At 47.7% G+C, this 22662-nt stretch overlaps 9 protein-coding genes across 9 annotated transcripts; 3 read left to right on the forward strand and 6 right to left on the reverse strand.

Annotated features, from left to right (window-relative positions):
• The first annotated feature begins 519 nt into the window (after window positions 1–519).
• On the forward strand, window positions 520–1474 carry DFJ58DRAFT_73873 (60S ribosomal protein L24). The gene is made up of 4 exons (XM_041387009.1): window positions 520–576; window positions 639–716; window positions 773–1066; window positions 1120–1474. The coding sequence occupies exons 1-4, from the start codon at window positions 574–576 to the stop codon at window positions 1192–1194; spliced, it is 450 nt and encodes a 149-aa protein (XP_041239500.1). The 5' UTR covers window positions 520–573; the 3' UTR covers window positions 1195–1474.
• On the reverse strand, window positions 1333–2472 carry DFJ58DRAFT_73905 (acyl-CoA N-acyltransferase). The gene is made up of 4 exons (XM_041387021.1): window positions 2110–2472; window positions 1689–2058; window positions 1593–1636; window positions 1333–1542 (listed from the first exon to the last, which is right to left on the reverse strand). The coding sequence occupies exons 1-4, from the start codon at window positions 2224–2226 to the stop codon at window positions 1495–1497; spliced, it is 579 nt and encodes a 192-aa protein (XP_041239501.1). The 5' UTR covers window positions 2227–2472; the 3' UTR covers window positions 1333–1494.
• Window positions 2473–3966: 1494 nt separating this feature from the next.
• DFJ58DRAFT_808404 (uncharacterized protein) lies at window positions 3967–7282 on the reverse strand (the record flags this gene model as incomplete). Its single annotated transcript, XM_041391295.1, has 8 exons — window positions 3967–5713; window positions 5756–6424; window positions 6474–6565; window positions 6615–6644; window positions 6684–6753; window positions 6904–6947; window positions 7010–7174; window positions 7229–7282. Coding segments are annotated over 8 exons (2742 nt in total), but the record flags the coding sequence as incomplete, so codon positions are not given.
• A 1747-nt stretch (window positions 7283–9029) lies between these two features.
• DFJ58DRAFT_808409 (acyl-CoA N-acyltransferase) lies at window positions 9030–9963 on the reverse strand. Its single transcript, XM_041391296.1, has 4 exons — window positions 9665–9963; window positions 9244–9613; window positions 9149–9192; window positions 9030–9101 (listed from the first exon to the last, which is right to left on the reverse strand). The coding sequence occupies exons 1-4, from the start codon at window positions 9761–9763 to the stop codon at window positions 9057–9059; spliced, it is 558 nt and encodes a 185-aa protein (XP_041239503.1). The 5' UTR covers window positions 9764–9963; the 3' UTR covers window positions 9030–9056.
• A 163-nt stretch (window positions 9964–10126) lies between these two features.
• On the forward strand, window positions 10127–12031 carry DFJ58DRAFT_916473 (uncharacterized protein; the record flags this gene model as incomplete). The annotated part of the gene is made up of 8 exons (XM_041395478.1): window positions 10127–10404; window positions 10463–10563; window positions 10619–10691; window positions 10746–10772; window positions 10825–10851; window positions 11407–11582; window positions 11627–11675; window positions 11909–12031. Exons 1-8 carry the CDS (start codon window positions 10276–10278, stop codon window positions 12029–12031), a joined length of 705 nt encoding a protein of 234 aa, XP_041239504.1. The 5' UTR covers window positions 10127–10275.
• An 833-nt stretch (window positions 12032–12864) lies between these two features.
• Window positions 12865–14819, reverse strand: DFJ58DRAFT_74044 (aryl-alcohol dehydrogenase). The gene is made up of 15 exons (XM_041387088.1): window positions 14676–14819; window positions 14500–14623; window positions 14409–14445; window positions 14245–14334; window positions 14091–14195; window positions 13969–14035; window positions 13876–13913; window positions 13754–13829; window positions 13685–13699; window positions 13531–13631; window positions 13386–13480; window positions 13281–13331; window positions 13153–13226; window positions 13042–13098; window positions 12865–12985 (listed from the first exon to the last, which is right to left on the reverse strand). The coding sequence occupies exons 1-15, from the start codon at window positions 14701–14703 to the stop codon at window positions 12900–12902; spliced, it is 1044 nt and encodes a 347-aa protein (XP_041239505.1). The 5' UTR covers window positions 14704–14819; the 3' UTR covers window positions 12865–12899.
• A 1282-nt stretch (window positions 14820–16101) lies between these two features.
• On the forward strand, window positions 16102–18547 carry DFJ58DRAFT_732445 (uncharacterized protein; the record flags this gene model as incomplete). Its single annotated transcript, XM_041386173.1, has 2 exons — window positions 16102–16265; window positions 16330–18547. 2 exons carry the CDS (start codon window positions 16102–16104, stop codon window positions 18545–18547), a joined length of 2382 nt encoding a protein of 793 aa, XP_041239506.1.
• Window positions 18548–19283: 736 nt separating this feature from the next.
• DFJ58DRAFT_748436 (uncharacterized protein) lies at window positions 19284–20153 on the reverse strand (the record flags this gene model as incomplete). Its single annotated transcript, XM_041387588.1, has 2 exons — window positions 19284–19876; window positions 19956–20153. The coding sequence occupies 2 exons, from the start codon at window positions 20151–20153 to the stop codon at window positions 19373–19375; spliced, it is 702 nt and encodes a 233-aa protein (XP_041239507.1). The 3' UTR covers window positions 19284–19372.
• A 271-nt stretch (window positions 20154–20424) lies between these two features.
• On the reverse strand, window positions 20425–22651 carry DFJ58DRAFT_74075 (P-loop containing nucleoside triphosphate hydrolase protein). The gene is made up of 6 exons (XM_041387101.1): window positions 22518–22651; window positions 22299–22463; window positions 22095–22237; window positions 21908–22046; window positions 21767–21858; window positions 20425–21717 (listed from the first exon to the last, which is right to left on the reverse strand). Exons 1-6 carry the CDS (start codon window positions 22566–22568, stop codon window positions 20727–20729), a joined length of 1581 nt encoding a protein of 526 aa, XP_041239508.1. The 5' UTR covers window positions 22569–22651; the 3' UTR covers window positions 20425–20726.
• Window positions 22652–22662: the final 11 nt, after the last annotated feature.

Here is a 22662-nt window from a genome sequence, read left to right on the forward strand (position 1 = left end):
CGATGATCTAAGGACGTTTGAACTATGCACTGTGCTCCAGGTTAGGCTCAATACTGGGATACATATATTAATCGCAAATCCTAAAACGTGATAATTCATATCGTTTCAAGATATCTCGGAGAGTGGACTGGTGGTCCCCGGGTCACAATAGAGCCCCCCTCACTGAGCTTTGGTTCGGCGATTCTGCGTGGTTTCCGTAGCCACGCCAAGTACAAGGTTGTGTGTATGTCATAAGATTCGGAATTGCCAAATTTGGTCACGGTACAAGCCGAAGTTGAATCCCCGCTACCCATCGAGTCCACCCCGTCCTCGAAGGCACCACCAAATCAGCAAACCCCGGCAATTCCGTCAAGGTAAGCCAGAATCCATGCCATTTTTTCTTCGCCAAACACCAGAAATGCATCCGTTCTGTTCATGCGCGAAGTTGGGACGAATTTCAGCCAAGGATAGGCTGTAGGAGTGGTGGATGAATCAGACTGATGACGGATGACGTTTCTGGCTTGTCGCATATTCATATGAGCTTTGGAAAGGACGCAGACTGACTTATTCCCATCGTGCGCGCCGGTTCTATAGATGGTGCGTCTCTGCTGCATATACATCCATTACTGAAATCTAAATCGTTTGATGTGTTTGAGTAGAAGGTCGAAATCGACGCATTCTCCGGTTTCCGTGTGTACCCCTCCAAGGGCAAACTCTTTGTCCGTGGAGACTCCAAAGTCAGCTCGTCTCCCCCACTTTCAAGCTTCCTGCCTGAACGCTCCTTGCAATATAGGTTTTCCGATTCGCCAGTTCCAAGAACTCTTCCCTGTTCCTCCAGCGCAAGAACCCACGTAAGATCGCATGGACACAGGTCTACCGCCGCATGCACAAGAAGGGTATCACCGAGGAAGTTGCTAAGAAGCGTTCCCGCCGGACCGTGAAGCACCAACGTGGTATCGTTGGTGCTGACCTTGCCACTATCGCCGCCAGGCGTAACCAGACCGCTGCTGTCCGTAACCAGCAGAGAATTTCGGCCATTGCAAAGGCCAAGACTGAGAAGAAAGAGAAGGAGTCGAAAAAGGCCAAGGTATGTTGTCAAAAATTAATGGGGGTACGTACGACTTACGCCGGCCGGTGTAGCCTGCACGTGCGCCTGTCGCGAGTGGACCCAGGGTGTCGAAGCAGCAGATGAAGGGTGGCAAGGGTGGCCGATGAGCAGTTCTTTTGTTGTTGGCACATGCCTATGTATCGCACATCCTTTTCGACATGACTTCTCACGCGCAAAATCTATGCTGCATGCTTCTACATGGCACATTCACTTCTACCGGTTCTGGGGCTGTTAGTAGGTCTCGTGCATTTCGATGCTCACTTGACTCTCGAAGTAGAGTTGTCAATCATACAATTTGTTGGCAATAAAACCGATAATACAGGTGTGTACAAGGTACTTGTACAGAATGACCGGTCAAATTTAGAATACTAACGATGGCATATACGAGTGTAGGATAAGATGACAAGTCAAAGCTTCATCGATGCGTGATTGACATGTTCTGGTGAGTACTTTACCTGCGTATTCCGTTAGCAAATTTGGCTGTGAGAAGTGCCTGAAATTTTACCATCTCGTTCGCCATCTTGGCATAGCCACATTTTTGGTAGAAGGCTATGGGACATTAGTCCGTATAAGTGAAAGTCTATGGAGGGAACCAACTCACGCATGGTAGTATCAATACAGCCCAACCTGGTCTTATAGCACCCGCTGCTCTCACTTATATGTGTGAGGGCCTGGACGATAAGGAAGCCAAGCTTCTTGCGCTGGTGGCTTTTGGCGACGGCGATATCCTCAATATGACCGACGCTGCCAAAACCGAGGAGGAACTTGCAATGAATGAAGACAGTGCCTATTCCGACGATCTTGTCGCTCGCCTTGTCGAGGACGACGATGGAGAAGTGTGCGCTCGGGGTTGCGCGCATGGCGTGGAACTGGTTGACCCATACTTCCTCGCCGAGATCGTTGACGACAGTTAGAACGGAAAGGACATCGAGATATCCGCGTTTGTAGTCTGTCGATGCAAGCGGACGTATCTATGTCTTGTTGATGTGAAAGTGATGTGAGAAAGCCAATGATCAACTCACCTGCAAGTCAGAAGGAAGTTGCGCTGAAACTTCAAGTGAAATGAGCTCTTGAGGGAACATAAGGTCTAGGGAGGCGGGATCTACGTGCGTCGTGGACATGGTGTCGATCATTGACATAGTCACTATGTCAATGATCGAGAATCAGTACTCAGTGCTCGCTTGAATGTTCTTCTTAACTCACTATCGCCACTACCGTACTAGTGGCGATAGTGAGTTAGGAAGAATATTCGAATGAGCACTGATTCTGAAGACACGGTGGGGGCGATGAGTAGGTTGTTGGTTGAGGGGGATTGCACGTATCCCATCAATGCTCTTATATGAGAGCCAAGCACCCAGTTCGTGTACTGTTACTGATCTTACTCGGTTCCTTCGAACAACTTCAAACCTTGACCCAGCATTACATAATGAACGTTGAACCCTCATGGCATTCTATAATGAAAAGACCCCCAGACTCTACTCAACATGTTCGCTTCAGCTGCAGCCATATCCCCGCTACTTACTCGCATGCTTCCCTTCCCTCGCTTCTCTATTACTACCTTCCAGCATCATTTGTGCACGGAGACGCCAAAATCCCTTTTCGGCTTGGAAATGACCGAAACAGGATGTCGATGTGCTAATGGCCATGAGACTCGAGGTCTGAAGCTTCCTACTACCCCCCTATTGATCAAAGGTCACTATTTCTAACAGTTAGTTTGTCACACTAAGCTTCGATATCATTTTGTCCAGGCTATTGCACTTTTCGGTGCCGAGTTCAAGACCTCACGACAACACTCAGATCCAATTCCGTGCAGCGTTGTGAATGTGAGCTTTCTCACTCTCGACCAAACTCGTCAGTCGTATCTACGCGGGCAGCTTGCAATAATTGCTTTCCAGGATGGGCGGTACAGCGAAGCGGCCGATCAACTCGACCGTAGTATTCCCAGAACAACCGACTTGTTCTCGAGCAGAGCACTTTTTGAACTTAGATTGAACTTCATTGAAGATATTCATGGTGGTGCGCCACGAGGTCACAGTACATTTTTACTGATTTATAATAAAGCCCCGTTCGTCTACTGATTCCCGACCCTCCTCCATTATCTGTTTTTGTTGATGCTTTTACCTCATTTGGCATCGGTTTCCTCGCTGATTCCCGCTGGCTCGCTTGGGAATTGTTGGACGGTTGGAGGGCAGATGGTCGGGACATCGGGCGTGCGGTTCCGTTCTAATAACCAGGGTTGTGTTAAAGCTCTTTAAGCTGGTCGCTCTCGCAAATTGAGGTCTGTCCTTCAATCATTTGTTTTCTTGTCTGTTGCTTGGCTATGTCAGCGTTCGCGTGCTCTTCCATATTCCCTGACACATTAGTGTGAAAGGAAACTTGGGTAATACTCCCAATCGCTTTGCAGATATCCCTCAGTGTCGCATAACAGCTTATCTTTTCCGGTCCCAGAGGTTTCGGATATGATGCTCCGCCCATTCTGCAGCAAGGAAATTTGACACTGATATGCTGACATTCTGCCCCCGTCTGTCCGTACCACCCGCATGCTTCATATTTCGGATCACGTTCCTGTTCTGGTCATCTCGCCATGCACGAGTACGCAAAATCTCCACGACATTATGGACGAACAATCCATGCACAATTTCACCGATCGCAGTGCCCCCATTGAAAACGCTCGGCGCAGCATAAATTTGCCCTACCGGGGGAATCATTTCGATTTTGGGATGCGTCTGTTATAGTTATTCATGATCCTTGCGTGATTTCCCCTGGACCATGTACATTGTCTCATTTCAAATGCGATGCTGCCTGCGCCATCCTTAAGCAGGTCGCTGGAGCTATTAGTTGTGTCTTTGGCAAATAGGCGCATTTTCTTTCCCTGCGACCTGGTGTAGACGGTCCATATTATTCATGTCATGGCATATATATGTGGTCATTAAACTGCTCTGGGTAAATCGTATGAGACAAGAAAGACACAACCTGGCGTACAACGGATCCTTACTGAATATCATGAGCTACATCACATCCGCAAATGGCGACTGGCCCTCTAAAAACAATGCCCATCCTTCGAATCTGTCTGGTAAAGTACTGAATGGCGAGAAACTGTATAAATGCTTGGGAGGCACTCCCATCTCAGCGCACAAAGACCGTGTCTCTTCGAAGCGCTGTGTGGCTAGAGCAAAATTCCTACGCGCAAATGCAATCTCCCCCAGACCACGTATGCTGCATGTCTTGAGCAGCAAATTGCTTTGTATGTCGCAGGCTTCGATCGTGGTGGTGAAATAAGTCTCGGCCCTGTCGCACTCGCCTGCAGTGAGCTCGATGCATGCGGAACCGTAAGATTGATGGAGGAATGTGCGTGAATTGCGCAGTGAAAAGAATTGGAAGGATTCGAAGGCTTTAAGGACGAGCTCCCTCGCCAGGTTATAATCCCCTTGCTTGCTCACAACATGAGCCTTCCATACGGTATACCAAAGGACACCTCCTGCAGATTGTCCATCCATCCCTATGATTTTCTGTACGATATCCATTGCTTCAGACAATCTGCCTTCGCAATATGCAATGTCTGCAAGGCCCTGGAGTAGGACTCCGAGGATTGCGGTATCTCCAGTACCTGCATGCTGCATGGACAGGTCTTTGAGGTGCGTCTTCACCTGGACAACATCTCCCCCATGATAAAATTTGGCCAGCCAGTGCCAAATCTTGGATGCCAAGCCCCAGACGGGATCTTCCATGGACTTCACAAATAATTCATCCGCAGATGCTGTGAATGTATACATCCGGGCATTATCGAAGAAATACCAAGCTTTGGCTTTCATTGTTTCGCTGAGAGAATGCCAAGAATCGGAGTGCTGAAGGTCCTCTAAAAGATTCTGGGACTGAATAAAGCGACCTTGAGCCCACAGCAAGCTTGCACGAGATATAAGACAATGCCCCATCCTCTCGGGGTCGCCGGCGGTGAGGTAGAGCGCCTCGGCAGCTTGATAGGCCTGCGATGCTTCGACGAGCTGAGAAAGTGTGGTGTAGAGCTGCGCAAGAGTTAACAAGCAGTTTGCTTTTAGCGTCCACATGGATGAGTTCTCGACGATGTTGGAGATAGCAGAGGTAAGGGTAGTCGGGCGAGGCAGATGCTTCATCAAACACCACAAAAACCGCCAACAAATGTCATAGGTCTCTTTCTTGTCATCTTGGATGTGAGCAAGGTTGACAGCAACTACGTGCTCGATGTTAAGGTGATCCGAGATAATGATATCAGCATGACTATCTCGTTTGTCTGAACACCGTCGGACAGTGCGATAGTAGAAAGCACGTATCTCTTGCAAACACGTGGGGTCAGGTGCTTGCAACGAATCTCGCATGTAATGCCGAATGGGGGCGAGCATCTTGAAGAAGTTATCTTGACGATAAACGAGGGATTGCATGCATAAAACATCACATATAGCGTCAACTTGCGGGAGTGATGGTAACAAATCACTAGCCAGGTCCTCGTTGAGACCCTGGGGCAAGAACACAATGATGGCTAAAGCACGAAGACCATATTTGCCAAGGTTCTGGACCGACGGAGAGCTGAGCGACAGCTGCATGGTGTCGGATAAGCTTTGCAGCTTCCCCTTGCCACCATCGAGTACCTTGCTATGCCGATCATTTCATCTCTTGAGCAGCTTGGTTGGAGACCAACCATTTTGTTGCGCAGCGTTTGCGAGTATGTTGATGGAAAGGGGGTGAAAATCCAATTCCTTCAGCAGGCCCTTGATGTCTTCTTCAGCTTCGCTACGACTGGCACACTGATAAATTTGAAAAAACATCACTTGAGCAGAGCTCAAGTCCAGTGGCAGAATATCCTTGGTAATCCATCGTACGTTCGGTGCATTCCTTCTACTGCGTGACGTCAGGATCAGAATGACGCCAGGGACACTAGTGATTTTGGCGATGGCTGGCGGTATGTCTCTGAGCGCCGACGATGCACTGGCTTCTTCGAAAGTCTCAGCATTATCGAGGACAAGGAGGGCGCAGGCAGAATCAAGAAAGGAAGATATCTGGCGCACAGGATCAGAGCCGGCGATCTCTATGCCAAGGGCTCTTGCGAAACGAGTCATGAAAGTTTCGAAAGTGATGATCGAAGGATCCAGGTCATCGTAAGTCACAAAGAAGCGCCGATCAGCAAATTTCTTTATGACGAGCGGCTCGTTGATGATGGCTTTGGCCACAGAACTCTTTCCCATTCCCCCAGGGCCAATCAACGCCAGATGCTCATCATTGACGACAAGGTTCGTCAACTCTGCCACAAGATCGTCACGGCCATACAGCATGGCAGGCCGTGATGGTGGCTTGATTTGACGATTCCTAATTGCATTTAGGGGACATGCACAACTTGCCGGCAATAAAAACGTACTTTGGGACATTGATACTAGGATTGTTGCCTATGAGTTCTAAAGCCTTCTTTACAAGCTTCATGTCAATCCCCATGCCAGCGATCGCTTCAAACTGAAGACATCATTCAGCAGCAAAGCGAGATGAAGTTACACAGGCATACATTGAAAAGTCCAAGGACGCGATCTAAATCCTTTTCTCATGTGGTAATCTTGTCGCGATTAATCGTGACACTGAAGAGCCTCCTCCACAATCCTTGCTCCTTCGATGATGCTACGTCACTGTTGATACGATTTACCGATCTGCACAGTGTCAACAGATTCTAGCGATTGGTGAAATCGGCTCGGCTCACTTGTTAAGCTGGGGTTAATGCATGACCCAAGTGTCCTCATAGATCATCTTCAGTAGCGTCCTTGGTCGCCCTTCCAAGAATCTTTCTGATAGTCTCGCACTTGTCGGCTATCGCCTGGAAATCGGACTTGTTTTTGATTACTGACTGTATAGACGTAAGGCTAGGTAGGGTTTTTATCGATATTTGTAAGAGTTAGACCAACGCACCTGCGCAAGAGTCAGAATGTTTGCAATTGTTCTGAGGATGCCTTTCGCGAGATCGATGGGCACAAGGTCTTTGGTAGCGTTGATAGCGGCTATAGTGACGCCCAGTAGTTGGCTTATGCTGTCGTCCTGCGACTCCTCGGTTACATGAGCGGATTGTTTTGAGTCCTTATACGATAGATCAGATATACAGTAGTGACACCTAGATACGCGGCTTCTCACCTTTGGTTTTTTGGACCTTCCGGGTCCTGCTTTCGTTTTTTTTTGAAGACATCGCCTGGGTTCGTGTGGTGGTGTAGTGGGTTTCGGTCAGCAAACAAGCACCTTCACCCACCTCGAGGTTGTGAAGGGTGAGAAACGGCACGGGTTGGCGGCATAACCTACCGGGGCGTCTATTATATCGAGAGAATGAACGTTGGGAGGCAATAGAGCGAAAGAAGGACTTACTCAGGTTGGAACTAACGAAGATGGGCTGGATCCGAGTCCTCGGGGTCTTGCATCTTGAAGGAGTGATGCATATGCTCGTACCTTGAAGTGATGCAATTTGTAGGAACCTAGAATTTTCGGACGAATAACAGCTGGAGACTGGTGTGGTCGCTGAGCTTGATAGCTTCACTCTGACGTAGGTTTCGGATATAATGGTATGAGTAATGAACTACATATGGTCTAATCAGCGTGACCATACGCTCAGGTCAAACGCACTCTACTTAGACCAGACACACCGGCACAGTGGTACGTCTATGCTTTCCGTTACAATATATATGAGAGCCAAGCACCCAGTTCGTGTACTGTTACTTATCGATTATCAGTCGTATCTTACTCGGTTCCTTCGAACAACTTCAAACCTTGACCCAGCATTACATAATGAACGTTGAACCCTGGAGGGCAGATGGCCGGGACATCGGGCGTGCGGTTCCGTTCTAATAACCAGGGTTGTGTGAAAGCCTTTAAAGCCGGTCGCTCTCGCAACATTGTCCAGAATGACATTCTGGAAGCTGCAATGTCTCTCCTCCTTTGCTCTCAAACACGGCATCCGGATTTCTGTTGAATGGGTGAGGTCTTGCGATAACCTGGCAGATGGCACCTCTCGCGGCGTTTTTCCCGCTTCCCACTCTCGTTTCAGCTCTCCTCCCTTGCCTGCTTACCTCAAGCCCTGTTTCCGCTTGGTGTAGTTTGGCAGTTCCCCGCAAGGTCCCCCACGGCTCTACGCTGTTCTATGTAATGACCGGTCCGGCAACTTCTGGTATCAGCAACTTTCGAGAAGGACTAATTTCGTACGCTGACATATCAATCCCTCAACTCCAATTCAAGTATGATATTATATACTGAGATTCGCTACTGTAGCACATATGCAATACCTATCGTGTCACCAACAAGGGACACAGTACTACTGCCTGACAGGATGGCGGAGCATCTCCCCATGAACAGTAACCTCCCTCGCGACCGAGAACAACGGCTCAATGACCTCCACATCAACCTCGCTCAACCCGGACATGGTCGTCTGAAAGTCTACCACCTGTACGTCACAAGATGCAATTTCCAGCGCTGCCACATTTCAAGAAACTTCCGATTCTTCTGGATCTGCCACAGACGTCAATATCCGCAACATGGGAAGATATAGTTCGCCAAATATTTTGAGAACTTTGCTTTGTTGAAAAGGATCCGAGGGGATATCGATAGGGAAAGTGATCGATTCGAAGCAAGAGTGGGTGGTTGAATTATATGGATGGCTAATATCCGATATGATTGGATCTACCTCGATGCATCTGATGGACAATATGAATCTATCTAGCGGCTTCCAATGCTTCAATGCCAGCCAGGCCGAAGATGAAATTTGACTTTTCGCAAGTCCGCTCAAACAAACGTTCCCTCCTCGATGAATGATTTACTACCACAGATCAGTTTCAGTCTTTGAGAAGCTTTCGCATGGCACGAGTATCTGCTAGTGAAATAGTATGTGCAAGGTATGTGTACAGAATGTCCGCAGTAAAATCTAGAATACGTGCGATTGATGATGGTATATATTACGAGTGTGGGATGAGATGGCAAGTCAAAGTTTTGGTGCGTGATTATCGCGTTCTGGCGCGTACTTTGCCTGCACATTTCGTTAGCAAAGACTACGAGAAGTGCTTAAAAAATTACCATTTCGTTCTCCTTCTTGACATAGCCACACTTTTGGTAGAAGGCTGTGGGACATAGTCAGTATAAGCAAAAGTCTATGGAGGGAAGCAACTCACGAATGTTGGTGTCATTACAGTTCAAGATAGTCTTATAACAGCCGCTGCTCTCACTGATATGCGTGAGGGCCTGAATGATACGGAGGCCAAGCTTCTTGCCCTGCTGGCTTTTGTCGACGGCGATATCCTCAATGTGACCAACGCTGCCAAGACCGCGAAGGAACTTGCGCTCGATGAAGACGGTGCCTACTCCGACGATCTTGTCGCTCGCCTTGTCGAGGATGACGATGGAGAAGTATGCGCTCGGGGTTGCACGCATAGCGTGGAACTGGTTGACCCACGCTGCCTCACCAAGATCGTTGACGATGGATAGAACGGAAAGGACATCGAGATGCCCGCGTTTGTAATCTGTTGATGCAAGTGGACGCATCTATGTCTTTTTAACGCGAAAGTGATGTGTGAGAGCTGATGATCAACTTACCTGGAGATCAGAGGGAAGCTGTGCTGAAACTTCAAGTGAAATGAGCTCTTGAGGGAACATAAGGTCTAGGGATGCGGGATCTGCGAGCGTCGTGGACATGATGTCGATTATTGAGATAGTAGTGAAGATGAGTTAAAGACAATATTCAAGCGAGCCTTTATTAAGAATTCTGAAGAGAATGGCAATACGGTGGGGTTGATCTGAGTCTGAGTTGGTTGAAGGGCATTGTATGTATGCAGTGCTTAGTTACGTTACTAGCTATGTGCGTTGCCAAACATAGCCGGTGACAGTATTTTCGGGCAACTCCGACGTCGAAAACGCCTCGGAAACTCAGTACTCAGTACTCAGCGCTCAGCCCCAGTGAAAAACGGTCCTAGCCATATCTACGGCAAACGACGAAAATGTTAGTTATATACCAATAATATTGCGATAACTACGCAAATCGATAAATTGAAAAGTGCGGTTGATCCATTGAGCAAAGATCCGTTGAACATTGGTTGAACATGCTGAAATTTTTTCAACTTTAACTTGACTTTGCTCAATATTTGAATGTTTGAACATTCTTGCGCATCAGCTGCGCAGGCACCATCACTTCATGCGATGACGTCGATATGCAGTGGACCAATTATGATATATATTGGGACATTCCATCCATACTCGGTTCACCTCAGCTTTCTTCTTCCCTTCCATCATCTCGTCCTCCTCTCAGCAAAATCTCGCTGTTGACCTCAACCGTCCTGGTACCGTCTGATGCATGATTTTCTCGCTTAGCCACTGCACTAACAAGATAAGACCTAGACCTTTTCACGGCCTAATCCATCTGCTGATCCCACCCACTCGACCGTAGTCATCCAAGTAAGTGCTATTTACGGCGCATATATGCAAACATTTCGAACATTGTGAGTTATCTGACATTGTCAGGTTCATTCACTGACTGTTTTACATCATCGCTAGCTCACTACCATTGTCCCGATTATCGACACGTCCAGCAGCTTCAACAGATACACCGTTACAAGACAGTCGATTGGTGAGTTCCATTAAAAGCTACCCAATATACTTTAACTGATATCTATTGCCGTAGAAACACGAGAACGAGGTAGTTGTCATTGTAAGTACTGTCTGCTTGCCTGGCAAGCACATCTAACAATGATTTGTTTCAGTTAAGGACTCCCATGTACCAGAAGCTGGTGGGCTACGTCATCCTGATGCATGGGTGGGGGTGCCAGTGGTATATAGAGTACACTTTTATTGCATTTGTAATTTTTTCGCAATACAATTGTTTTTGGTCGATTTGGGTTGATGTGCGAATATGCAAAAGGTCAATTGGGAGCTACTACAATATACTAGAATCTACGCTACGCAAACACGCTCGATTCTGCAATATCTCGCTCGATGCGAGTCGCTGAAAATATCATATAAGTCTCATCCGTCTCCCCAAATCGACGCAAATATTGTCGCGATATTTCGGTCGTTTTCCGTCGATACGGCTAGGACCGTTTCTCACTGGGGCTCAGCGCTCACCCCAAACGCCCCCATTGATCAATATTAATAGTATAACATCGAAAACTTCACACTTGGACAGGCATAATAAAATTTGAGGGCATATTTCCAGACCTCAAGGCCTCATGCGCCGCTACCTTCACAGTGTTTGCTCTTCCAGATTCATTCAACGATGAATAACCGAACCACATCCATCTTTTCGCCGATGATATTATCACGGCTTTACACTCTGATGCCTCAAGAAGAAGATCTTCCTCGTCACATCTTTGCTGAAGTACCCCTGGCCGAGGAAGCTTGTGGTCCGTGGATGGTTTCAAGGTGGCCCGGGAAGCCGCCTTAGACCTGACTCGCGCTTCAAGGTTGAAGCAAAACTGAGGTTTGGTACTACTTCGAGCCTGTGGGTTGCTCGTGATTTGAGGTACGTTGTTGACGCTTGTCGGTAACCGGATGTTGCATGCTTAGAAAGGACAACTATGTTGCTCTCAAGATATTGAACGAATACGCCAGCAAGGTAAATAGGGAAGACAAACTTCAGGAACTCAAAGTGCTGCAGTGCCCATCGTCTGACACGTTCTTGCCGCTCTCAGTTGATACAGCGGACAGTTTTTTTTCGACTACTCACCCATTTCTACCATCAGGACATCGAAGACGACGGCGAGCATTTGTGTCTCGTTATGGATCTATCAGGCTCCAACATTCAACATCCATGTGGCCCATCTCCCTGCTCGTGCTAAAAGGATGTAGATCTACCGCTTCACTGGCGTCAGCACCCGCATCAACAACATTCTGGACAGCGTACTAGGCCCGGTCCATCTGCACAGCTTCAATGAAAATTTTGTGGACTGTTGGCTACAGCCTGACCCCTGATTAAGGTCCAACGCCATTATTCCTCATTGGTGGCAAATATAATCATCAGTCCTCCTTCGACTTCATATCTGGGATCGTGCTTGAACATGGGACCAATAATTATAGTGTTGCCCTGAATAACGGCGCAGGCAGCAGGCACGAAGTACTGGTCGATCAACCTATATATATCGCTTCTTATTGATTATCTACTCCGACGGGCCGAGTCCAAGCTTGTTCAGATCAACATGATTATGCTTGTGTTTCTCGTTCTGTGATGGCACGCCATATTGAAGGAATCTGAGGGGTCCTGCTTTAGTCTTGTCACAAAACCGGCGGTGTGGATCCTTGGCTGTAGATGTCTTATGGAGAAAGATAAGTATATGATCACAGTTCGTGTTCTGACAGTGACAAAATTCTGAAAATTTTAAATCTTGCCCAAGGATTCCCAGCCCTGGCTGCCGCAAGTACTTATACGTGCTCACAACTCAATCCCTCTTGTCCATACATTTCAATCCTAAAGAATGTCAAGACTTCGTGGGAATTACCAAACTTCAAAACGGCGAGCCAACACGAAGATCGCAGGAACTCTGACGGGAGGTGGCCACCGTCGTGCGCATACGCAACCGATACCAACATTTTATTCCACGGTTCATACTACGAATGTTCCAAGTTGGACTTCCGAAGTGCGTTTTAACTTTTCAGGGTCAAATCGAGCTCTCTGCATGTAGACCAAAACACTGAATGATAATCTTTGCAAGTCCAGAGCAGAGCGAGATAAAGAATTTCAACTTACTCGCGTTGATACAGAAAAGTCCTTTACTATGACGTTGCTACGGGCAGTCTTGACACTCGAGTAATAGATGTCTATCAGAGTTGTACCTTCAACTACTCAGGAATGACCGATCACAGCAGTAGGTTTGTACTCTTCCTCAAGATATTTAATTTCCTCCACTGTAAGTTTCACGTCGATTCCAGCTTCGGTTCAGTGTCAGTGGGGAAAGAGATACTTCATATACACAATCGCCACTTACCAATGAGATCTTTCAATTTTTCAATACTTGTAGTGCCGACAACTGGAGCCGACACTCCTGGAGAGGGATTACATGGATCGAGTACCTGCATGAACGTGAAAAACCACCCACCATCCTTGGTCAATATCCATGCCAGTGCTACTTGGGCCATGGTTATACCTTTCTTCTTGGCAAGGTTCTCGACACTGATCAGCCTTCTCAGCTCGCTGTTTTTCTTGAGTAATAGGGAATCAACATACCGATTAATGATAGTCTCGTACGCCGATACGTTGACATATTTCCCAATCATGCTATAAGAAAGCATCAATCAGACAAGCACTCCGGGTAAGACGTCAGAAACTAACGAATCAGTTTGACCTCTATCTGTCTGCTGTCCAAGGGGACGTGTGAGGGCACCGCGAGCCAGCGGAGACCATGGGGTTGAGCTGACACCAAACATCTTCATCCTTGTGAGTCACGGTGCTAATATTCTCAGTACTATGCAAGAACCTTGAGAGTTGGAAACATCTCGCGTTCCTCCTCGCGATAGAGTAGACTGTAGTGGTTTTGCATGGATATGAAGGGAGTGAGCTTGTTTGTGATCGCATAGTCTGCATTGATTCGACGTCAGAGGAATGTTTGTACAAGCGTATCGAGGTCTGACTTTGCATTGCTTGGACTGGACAGTAAACGAACATTAGACCGGCGCTGCAAAGGAGTAGGGTATACGCACACTGATGTGCCCAGCACGAACTCATTCCGATGTAGCGGACATAGCCGGCTTGTACTACATCGTGCAATGCTTGCATCTTCTCGAAACTTAGCACAGGAAAGCACATATAAGATATGTATTACCGTCTCTTCAATAGGCGTTTCCTTGTCAAATCTGTGGCCTACAAGTGAATAAGCTGTATGAGAAGCGGCCAGCATATTGATAACTCGACGTGCATTGTAGAAGGTCAATATAATCCAGTTGAAGCCGCTCCAGGCTCTGTTTTACGCTTGCGAAGATGTGCTGGTTCGTAATTTCAGAAAGTCGAAACACCTCAAAATCTTGATTGAAAACATGCCTTGCGACTGAGACCATGCTGGTTCACATAGCCATGTCGGTCTGGCTCATCACGCCCGGGAAAGAATCGGCTGGCACTATATTCACGTCCGACTACATGGTACACCTGATTGGAGCAGAAGTGATGAGAGCTAGAGAATATTCAGGACAAATACCTTTGTCATAACGACAATTTCGTTGCGAGGTAAGTTCAATTTCTTGATTGCTCGTCCAAGAATTACTTCCGAGTAACCACTGGAATACGTCTAAGAAACAGATGATACAAGATATCCTTTATTTAACCAGTATTAGCACTGGATGGTAATGTTGGATAACTCACATCAGCGGTATCAAACGTCTGGATTCCTGCTTCGTAGCTGCTCCTAGTTGTTAAAGGGCATGTAGATCCGTGATTGAGACTAAGGACTTACGCGGTCTTGATGTGTTCAACGGCTTCATCCTCTCCGAGAACCCAATCTTGCCATCCCTTGTTGCCGTACTGCATGATGCCAAGTATGATTCTGGAAACCTTTAGGCCAGAATTCCCCAGCCTCACTGAGCACATGGTTAGAGTGAGTACCTTCCCACGAAACGTAGCAATACTCACCGTAAGGCATCTTTTTTGGTGTGGACATGTTTGCTAAAGTCTCTTTCAACTATCGACGAACAGCGGGAGATGAATAAGCGAAAACACTCAAAGAAAACGGTATGAAATAGGGACGGCGTATCATCTTGTTATTCTTAAGTACTTCTATACACCGACACAGGTATCATTATAGGTATTCTTCGTCAGCAGTAGTATGCTCACCTGATATATAGCCCTCCGAATATTTCCCGAGATTAGAGTCGATAAGGATGTCATTTTTAGCTGGATTCTAATAGTAGGGTGGTTTCCCGGCCTTCTTTGGCAATAGCCTTAGAATGAATCAACCTACCGTAGATATGGCTTTCAGTCTGTAACTGCACAAGCTGTCACTCACTTTCATGGTGCTGGTTCTCTTGGCAATCCTGGGCACCATCAGTGTATCGGATACCTTGGATCTGCATTCTAGCCAGAAACCTACCACTTGAATGACTCCGTTCTCTTGTGGTTTCCAAAGGAGCGTGACACTACCAAGACGAGGACACATCGTATAAGGGATCACAAAGGCGAATATGAAGGAAACTAAACGGCACAAAACGAAGGACAAAGAAATCATGAAATCGTAACAAATGGTAACGAGCGATGATACTTTACCCTGTTGTACTTCTCACTCTTCTCACCCAGTGCTTTCAAGACAATAAGCAAGGCAGTGGTGAGCCCACTTACAGACAAACGGAGACAAGCTTGCAAACTTCAAAGAACGTAACATCCGAAGCCAGTGACAATGAGGATGTCACGGTTGCTGGAAGCATGGAAGTTCGCGGTAAGCAAAACAGGAGGAAATATGGATAAGACAGACGAGGTGGACAGGATGGAAGAGCAACGAGGTGGGCCAAAGGTGAGCGCGCATTATATTTTCGAAAGGAACAATGTTGCTTAGCCTGGAGATATATTTCAATGTTAATGGAGATGGCGGGTGGGGCAGATGCGTGCAGATTTGCAGACGATGAAATAAATAACTTGCCAGTGAGCCAATAATCAATATTAATGAGCGCTGAGCGTCGTGAGCGTTGAAGCATTCGTTTCGTGAACCGTGGCTGTGCGGCCCAGAGAATACCTTGTCCGGGGTCCCAGACCGGCGGTAACTCTGAATCTGACTGAAAAAAAATTAAAAAAATCGTGAGCACCATATATAAATTTCGTCTGATATCGAGAGTCTATGACTAGCTACTACGACTTTCACAATCTTGAATGGCCCCATCTAAAATGGATACTTACCTGGTGGTCACTGGTCAAAACGAAGTTTGAATGAACGTTGCTTCATCAAACCTGATAAGGTAGTACCATACGCTCTTTACATAAAGTGCCTCATGATAGCGCCACAGATGCCAGCGTGTTCAGCCCCCAGCACTAGCCCTCAGTCCCTACTAGTTTCGTTGAACTCTACAGAATGACACGACGTCGCAGGAATACCCCCAAACAACAAGCCAGAACGGAGCTTGCAGGAGAAGCTCAGAAGACGGACGACTTTCCGAGTCCATGTACGCCTACGACACAATACCAACATTTCATTCCACGGTTTATATTGCGAAGATTCCAAGTCGGACCTGTGAGGTGTGTTTTCAGAGCCCTCTGCGTGTAGACACTAGACTACAACACTGAATGATATTATTTGCAGGTCCAAAATAGAACGACAAAGAGAATTTCGACGCACCGGTGTTAATCCTGAATACGTCCACTATTATGATATTGCTACTGGTAGCCTTGACATTCGTCCTATTGGAAAGGTTTACGGCGTCCCGAATGTTTATCAGGACATCCGCAATACCCACAACATCAACGAACTAGAGGAGAAATTAGCGGACCTCGAACGTCATGCAGCATCCATTATCATGGACTTGCATAAAGCACTGCCTCAGGGTACTTTCACTTTGAAGCGGAGGTCGCTAGAGCTCCTGCGGAAGTTCCTGTTTATCATGCATTATCGCAATGTATCATATTCTGGCACCTACTTTCAAGCGGATCACCCGGAGAACGCAGGAGGCCGTCAGTGGATTGAGGCCTTCATGAAAGCGAAGGGTATTCAATCCGCTGTCGAGACATGGCTACACTTCCTCAGATACTATCTGGACACGTCTCATTCAGATATCATGCGAGATGCTGCAGAACTAGTGGAGAAGTACGGCGAAGAAGGTCTTCAAAAAATGATGACTGACTCGCATATCCCACCTGATCTCGAACACTTCCCAGCTTACACTTACCACGGTCACGCGAACAGCTACTTCTTCAGTATCTGGGAAGCCGCGGAAGGGGAAGAATTTATCATCACGCACAACGCATTTGGTTTGTGGGAAGGTTTGGGAGGTGGCTGCCCCGGCCTGCACCGCATATTTGTAGTCAGCCCTCGCATTGCTCTCGTCCTGCGCCATGTGATAACGCGTCCAGAAATGAAAGAATACATAAAGCCGGGTGCGTTCGTGAGCTCCTTGCTCAACGTGAATCCAGCACCACCAACTCCAATTTACGCCAGTGGAAAACACGGTACACACATCAACCACGTAAATTTCCAGTCCGCGATGTCACTTGCACGCTACAGATCCTCCCAGGAAGGGGGTAATGACAGTTTTGTGTTTAAGATCACAAAACTGTCGCGACCCCAAACATTGGAGTTCAATTCCGTTGTATTAGTCAACGTGAGGAAGACAGGCTCTTTGACCTTCCTGTCAAGGAGGAGTATGCTCCGCACCGCGCGTGCATTCCGGAGTTTGCCAGCCAATTTCCTTGCGAGCGAGCTGCTCGTTCCCCTCATTGCGCAATTGACGAATACCATGGAGACAGAAGTGCCAGCTCTTCGCCCACCAATACAGTCACCAGCGACTGTCCTGGACCAGGATGTTGACGCACTTACACTCGTTGATGTAGTGCTCTATGTGCTTCTAATGCAGATATGCACGGGTAGCAGGTGGTTCGAAACGGCATACGACAGGGCACATCTAGTCTTTAGAATCATGGAGAAAGCAAAGCCCACTTCATTCGCAGACGAAATAAGCCGAGAAGTCGAGAAGGCTTTCAAGGTCTGCAAAGATTCGGAGGATGAGATGCCTGTCGGAGAGGGCATCAGTTTCGCTTCCTTACTGCCTTCAATTTCCAACGAGTCGTCTCCTCAACTCTTCCAATTCATGATACCTTGCATGAGCGGACTGGGCGCGGTGATGTCCGGAGGTGAAGGCATTTTGGAAGAGCTCCAAGATGAAGTCGCCGTAGTGAGCTTTCTTTCACGTGCATCAAGCAGCCCAGCAGTGTGGCATGCGCTCTCGTGTACCAGCCCACAGGCCCCCGAAATATTGTCAAGGCTATTCAAGAAAGGCACCGGAGCAGATGGATTTGTTGTGGATTTCACGCGGTTTACGTATGAGCGCACTTCACCATCAGATTTCTCTTCTGGTTTTCATATGGCATATTCATTACGAGGAGTATGCGGCATGACTGGACCGACCACCAATCCCATCAGTCAGAGCTATTACCGGTTAACGGCTTCTATGATCCAATGTCTTGGTCGCACAATGCTGGGGTCCCTGCCAGAACCGTACTCTTCGCAGCCGCGCGAGAGGCCCAAGGCCCGGCTCCATTACAAGATGCCAGAAGAGCATTCAAAGTTGCTTTTCTCGAATATGAAGATGATACTGCGGAAATCGCTCCCGGGATATGAGCCGTCGCCAGGAGGGGATACTCTAACCCACACCCTCCGAAAGTGGATAGACGAGATGGCCATCGTCGGTTGTCTTTCGTGGTTGGGGAAGCACAGGAGGAATTATTTGGACTTCATTCTGGATGGGTTTCCGCAGGGTATGAACTTCAAGCTGTTTGAAGATGAAGAAGCCACTGGGAGTACCTGAATCAACTCGTTCGAATTGATCTTCTAAATCACTTACTGATCAGACGCATCAGCTGTACATATTTTTTGAATAAAATGAGGACCCATTGAGGAGATACTGACTTCCAGACTCACGGTAACGCAAGTGTCTATACCAATAGTCTCCCGTAGCATCGAAGTGTTGCATGGCCAGAGCAATACTATGCGCAAATGCAATCTCCCCCAGACCATGCATGCTGAATGCCTTGAACGTCGGGTTGCCTTGCATATCGCAGGCTTCAATGGTGGTGGTGAAATGAGATGCAGCCCTGTCGTATGTGAACGAGACTTATAATAAGGTGGTGCGAAGTATACATCCGACCAGCTCCGAGTCGAGGATCCTCGATGACCTCTAGGTGGGTGAGTCAATAGCCAATTTTGCGAATTGCAGGAAAACGGCTGCGGTGATCCAAGGGCATGAAGAGGACTGAGAACGTGTGATCAATTTGTGCTCGCACATTGAATCGATAGGACCTCGCTGCCGGAGACGACGAACGGATTAGCCTTGTGGTAGTTGCCGATGTGAGTTTGTGTCACTTGCTTCGTGAACGTTCAATCTGAGATGTCCCTGATGCATCGATGCATATGGCTGACTGAAGAAGGATAAGCACGCCTTTGAAAGAGAAAGTATGATTTGCGAAGCAGAGCAGTTCAAGCGGTTAGAACACCTAGAATCAGAGGACTAATCAAAGCCTCGCCGTAGTATATCAGGCTGGTATTTGTGTCATTATTAACTTCCTTGCCATGGATATAATACAACGATGATGAAACTACTCGTGAAATACAACTGCAGGCTAACATATACAATCTACATAGTATCGTTCATAAATGGCGAGAGACCCTCCAGGAATAACACCCATCCTTCGAATCTGTCTGGTAAAGTATCCAACAGAAAGCAGCTGTACAAATGCTGAGGAGGCACTCCCATTTCAGCGCACAAAGACCTTGTCTCTTCGAAGCGCTGTGTGGCTAGAGCAAAGTTACTACGCGTAAACGCGATCTCCCCTAGTCCACGTATGCTGAATGCCTTACGCATAAGATCGCTTTGCACATCGCAGATTTCAATCGTGGCGGTGAAATAAGACTCGGCCTTGTCGCAGTCGCCTGCGGTGAGCTCGATGCATGCCGAACTGTAAGATCGGTGGAGGAATACGCGCGCATTGCGCAGCGCGAAGAATGGGAAGGGTTCTGAGGCTTCCTGGATGAGCTCCCTCGCAAGGCCACAATTGCCCTGCTTGCTCGCCACAACAGCTTTTCGCACGGTGTACCAAAGGACTTTGTCTGAACGTCGTCCCTCAACTTTGAAACATTTCTATGATTGCCTGCAGGTTATCCATTGCGTCAGACAACCTGCCTTCATAAAAAGCAATTTGTGCAAGCCCCTCGAGTACTTCCTTGCGATCAAAGGCAGCATCTCCAGTACTTGTGGATTGCAGGAGAAGGTCTTCCAAGTGCGTGTTAACCTGGACAGCGTCTTCCCCATGGGAAAATTTGGCCCGCCAGTGCAAAATCTTGGAATACAAGCCCCAGACGCGATCTTCCACGAACTTCACAAATAATTCATCGGCAGATGCTGTGAATGTGTACATACGGGCCGTATCCAAGAAATTCCAAGCTCAGGCTTTCGTTCTTTCGCTGAGAGACTCCCAAGAGTCAGAGTGCTGAAGACCCTCTAAAAGATTCTGGGACTGAATAAAGCGACCTTGACATCTCAGCATGTCTGCACGTGTGATAAGACAATCCCCCATCCTCTCGGGGTTGCCGGCGGTGAGGTAGAGCGCCTCGGCAGCTTGAAAGGCCTGTGATGCTTCGACGAGCTGAGAAAGTGTGTCGTAGAGCCACGCGAGAACTGTCAAGCAGTATGCTTTTAGCGTCCACGTGGAAGAGTTTTCAACGATTTTGAAAATAGCAGGGGTAAGAGTAGTCGGGCGTGGCAGATGCTGCTCCAAACATATCAAAAAAATGTAGCAAGCGGCATAGGTCTCTTCCGTGTCATCCGGAATATTGGCAAGGTTGAAAACAACTACGTGCTCGATGTTAAGGTGATCCGAGATAATGATATCAGCATACTGATCATGTTCTTCCGAACAGGAGTAGACAGTGTGATAGTAGAAGGCACGGATCTCTTGCAAACACGTGGAGTCAGGTGCTTGCAATGAATCTCACACGTAATGCCGAATGGGGGCGAGCATCTTGAGGAAGTTGTCTTGACGATAAACGAGAGATTGCATGCATAGAACATCGCATATAGCGTCGACTTGCGGAAGCGATGGCAACAGATCACTAGCCAGGTTCTGGTTTAGACCTTGGGGCAAGAACGCGATTATGGCTAATGCACGAAGACCATCTTTGCCAAGGTTCTGGACCGATGGAGAGCTGAGCGACAGCTGCATGGTGTCGGATATGCTTTGCAGCTTCCCCTTGCCGCCATCAAGTACCTTACTGTGCCGATCGTTCCATCTCTTGAGCAGCATGATCGGAGACCAGCCATTTTGTTGCGCAGCATTTGTGAGTATATTGATGGAGAGGGGGTGAAAATCCAATTCCTTCAGCAGGCCTTTTATGTCTTCTTCAGCTTCGCTACGACTGGTGAGGTGATAAATTCGAAAGAACACTGCTTGAGCAGAGCTCAAGTCCAGGGGTGGAATATCCTTTGTTATCCATTCCACATTCGGTGCATTCCTTCTACTGCGTGACGTCAGGATCAGAACGACACCAGCAATATTGGCGATTTCAGCAATAGCTGGTGGTATGTCTCTGAGCGCCGACGATGCACTGGCCTCTTCGAAGGTCTCAGCATTATCGAAGACAACGAGGGCGCAGGCAGAATCAAGAAAGGAAGATATCTGGCGCACAGGATCAGAGCCGGCGATCTCTATGCCAAGGGCTCTTGCGAAACAAGTCATAAAAGTTTCGAAAGTGATAGTTGAAGGATCCAGGTCATCGTAAGTCACGAAGAAGCGCCGATCAGCAAACTTCTCTATGACGAGCGGCTCGTTGATGATGGCTTTGGCCACAGAACTCTTTCCCATGCCACCAGGGCCAATCAACGCCAAATGCTCATCGTTGACAACAAGGTTCGTCAACTCTGCCACAAGATCGTCGCGGCCATACAGCATGGCAGGCCGTGATGGAGGCTTGATTTGACGATTCCTAATTGCATTTAGAGGACATGCACAACTCGCCGGCAATAAAAACGTACTTTGGGGCATTGATACTAGGATCATTTCCCATGAGTTCTAATGCCTTTTTTACGAGCTTCATGTCGATCCCCATGCCAGCGATCGCTTCAAACTGAAGACACCATTCAGCAGCAAAGCAAGATGAAGTTACGCAGACATACATTGAAGAGTCCGAGGACGCGATCCAAGTCTTTTTCCCATACAGCGATCTTGTCGCGATCAATCGTGACAGTGGAGAGCCTCCTCCAAAATCCTTGCTCCTTTGATGATGCTACATCACTGTTGATGCGGTTTACTGATCTGCACAGTGTCAACAGATTCTGGCAACGGTGAATCGGTTCGGCTCACTTGTTAAGCTGGGTTAATGCATGCCCCAAGTGTCCTCGTAGATCGTCTTCGGTAGCCTCCTTGGTCGCCCTTCCAAGGATTTCCCTGATAGTCTCGCACTTGTCAGCTATCGCTTGGAAATCGGACTTGTTCTTGATTACTGACTGTATAGACGTAAGGCTAAGTAGGGTTTTATCGATCTTTCTAAGAGTTAGGCCAACGCACCTGCGCAAGAGTCAGAATGTTTGCAATTGTTCCGAGGATGCCTTTCGCGAGATCGATGGGCACAAGGTCTTTGGTAGCATTGATAGCGGCTATAGTGACGCCCAGTAGTTGGCTTATGCTGTCGTCCTGCGACTCTTCGGTTACATGAACGGGTTGTTTTGAGCCCTTATACAATAGATCAGATATACAGTAGTGACACCTAGATACACGGCTTCTCACCTTTAGTTTTTTGGCCCTTCCGGGTCCTGCTTTCGTTTTTTTGGAAAACATCGCCTGGGTTCGTGTGGTGGTGTAGTCGGTTTCGGTCACCAAATGAGCGCCTTGACCCACCTCGAGGTAGTGAAGGGTGAGAAACTGCACGGCT

Source organism: Suillus subalutaceus (assembly GCF_016647625.1).
Source record: "Suillus subalutaceus strain FC151 chromosome Unknown DFJ58scaffold_125, whole genome shotgun sequence".
NCBI lineage: Eukaryota > Fungi > Basidiomycota > Agaricomycetes > Boletales > Suillaceae > Suillus > Suillus subalutaceus.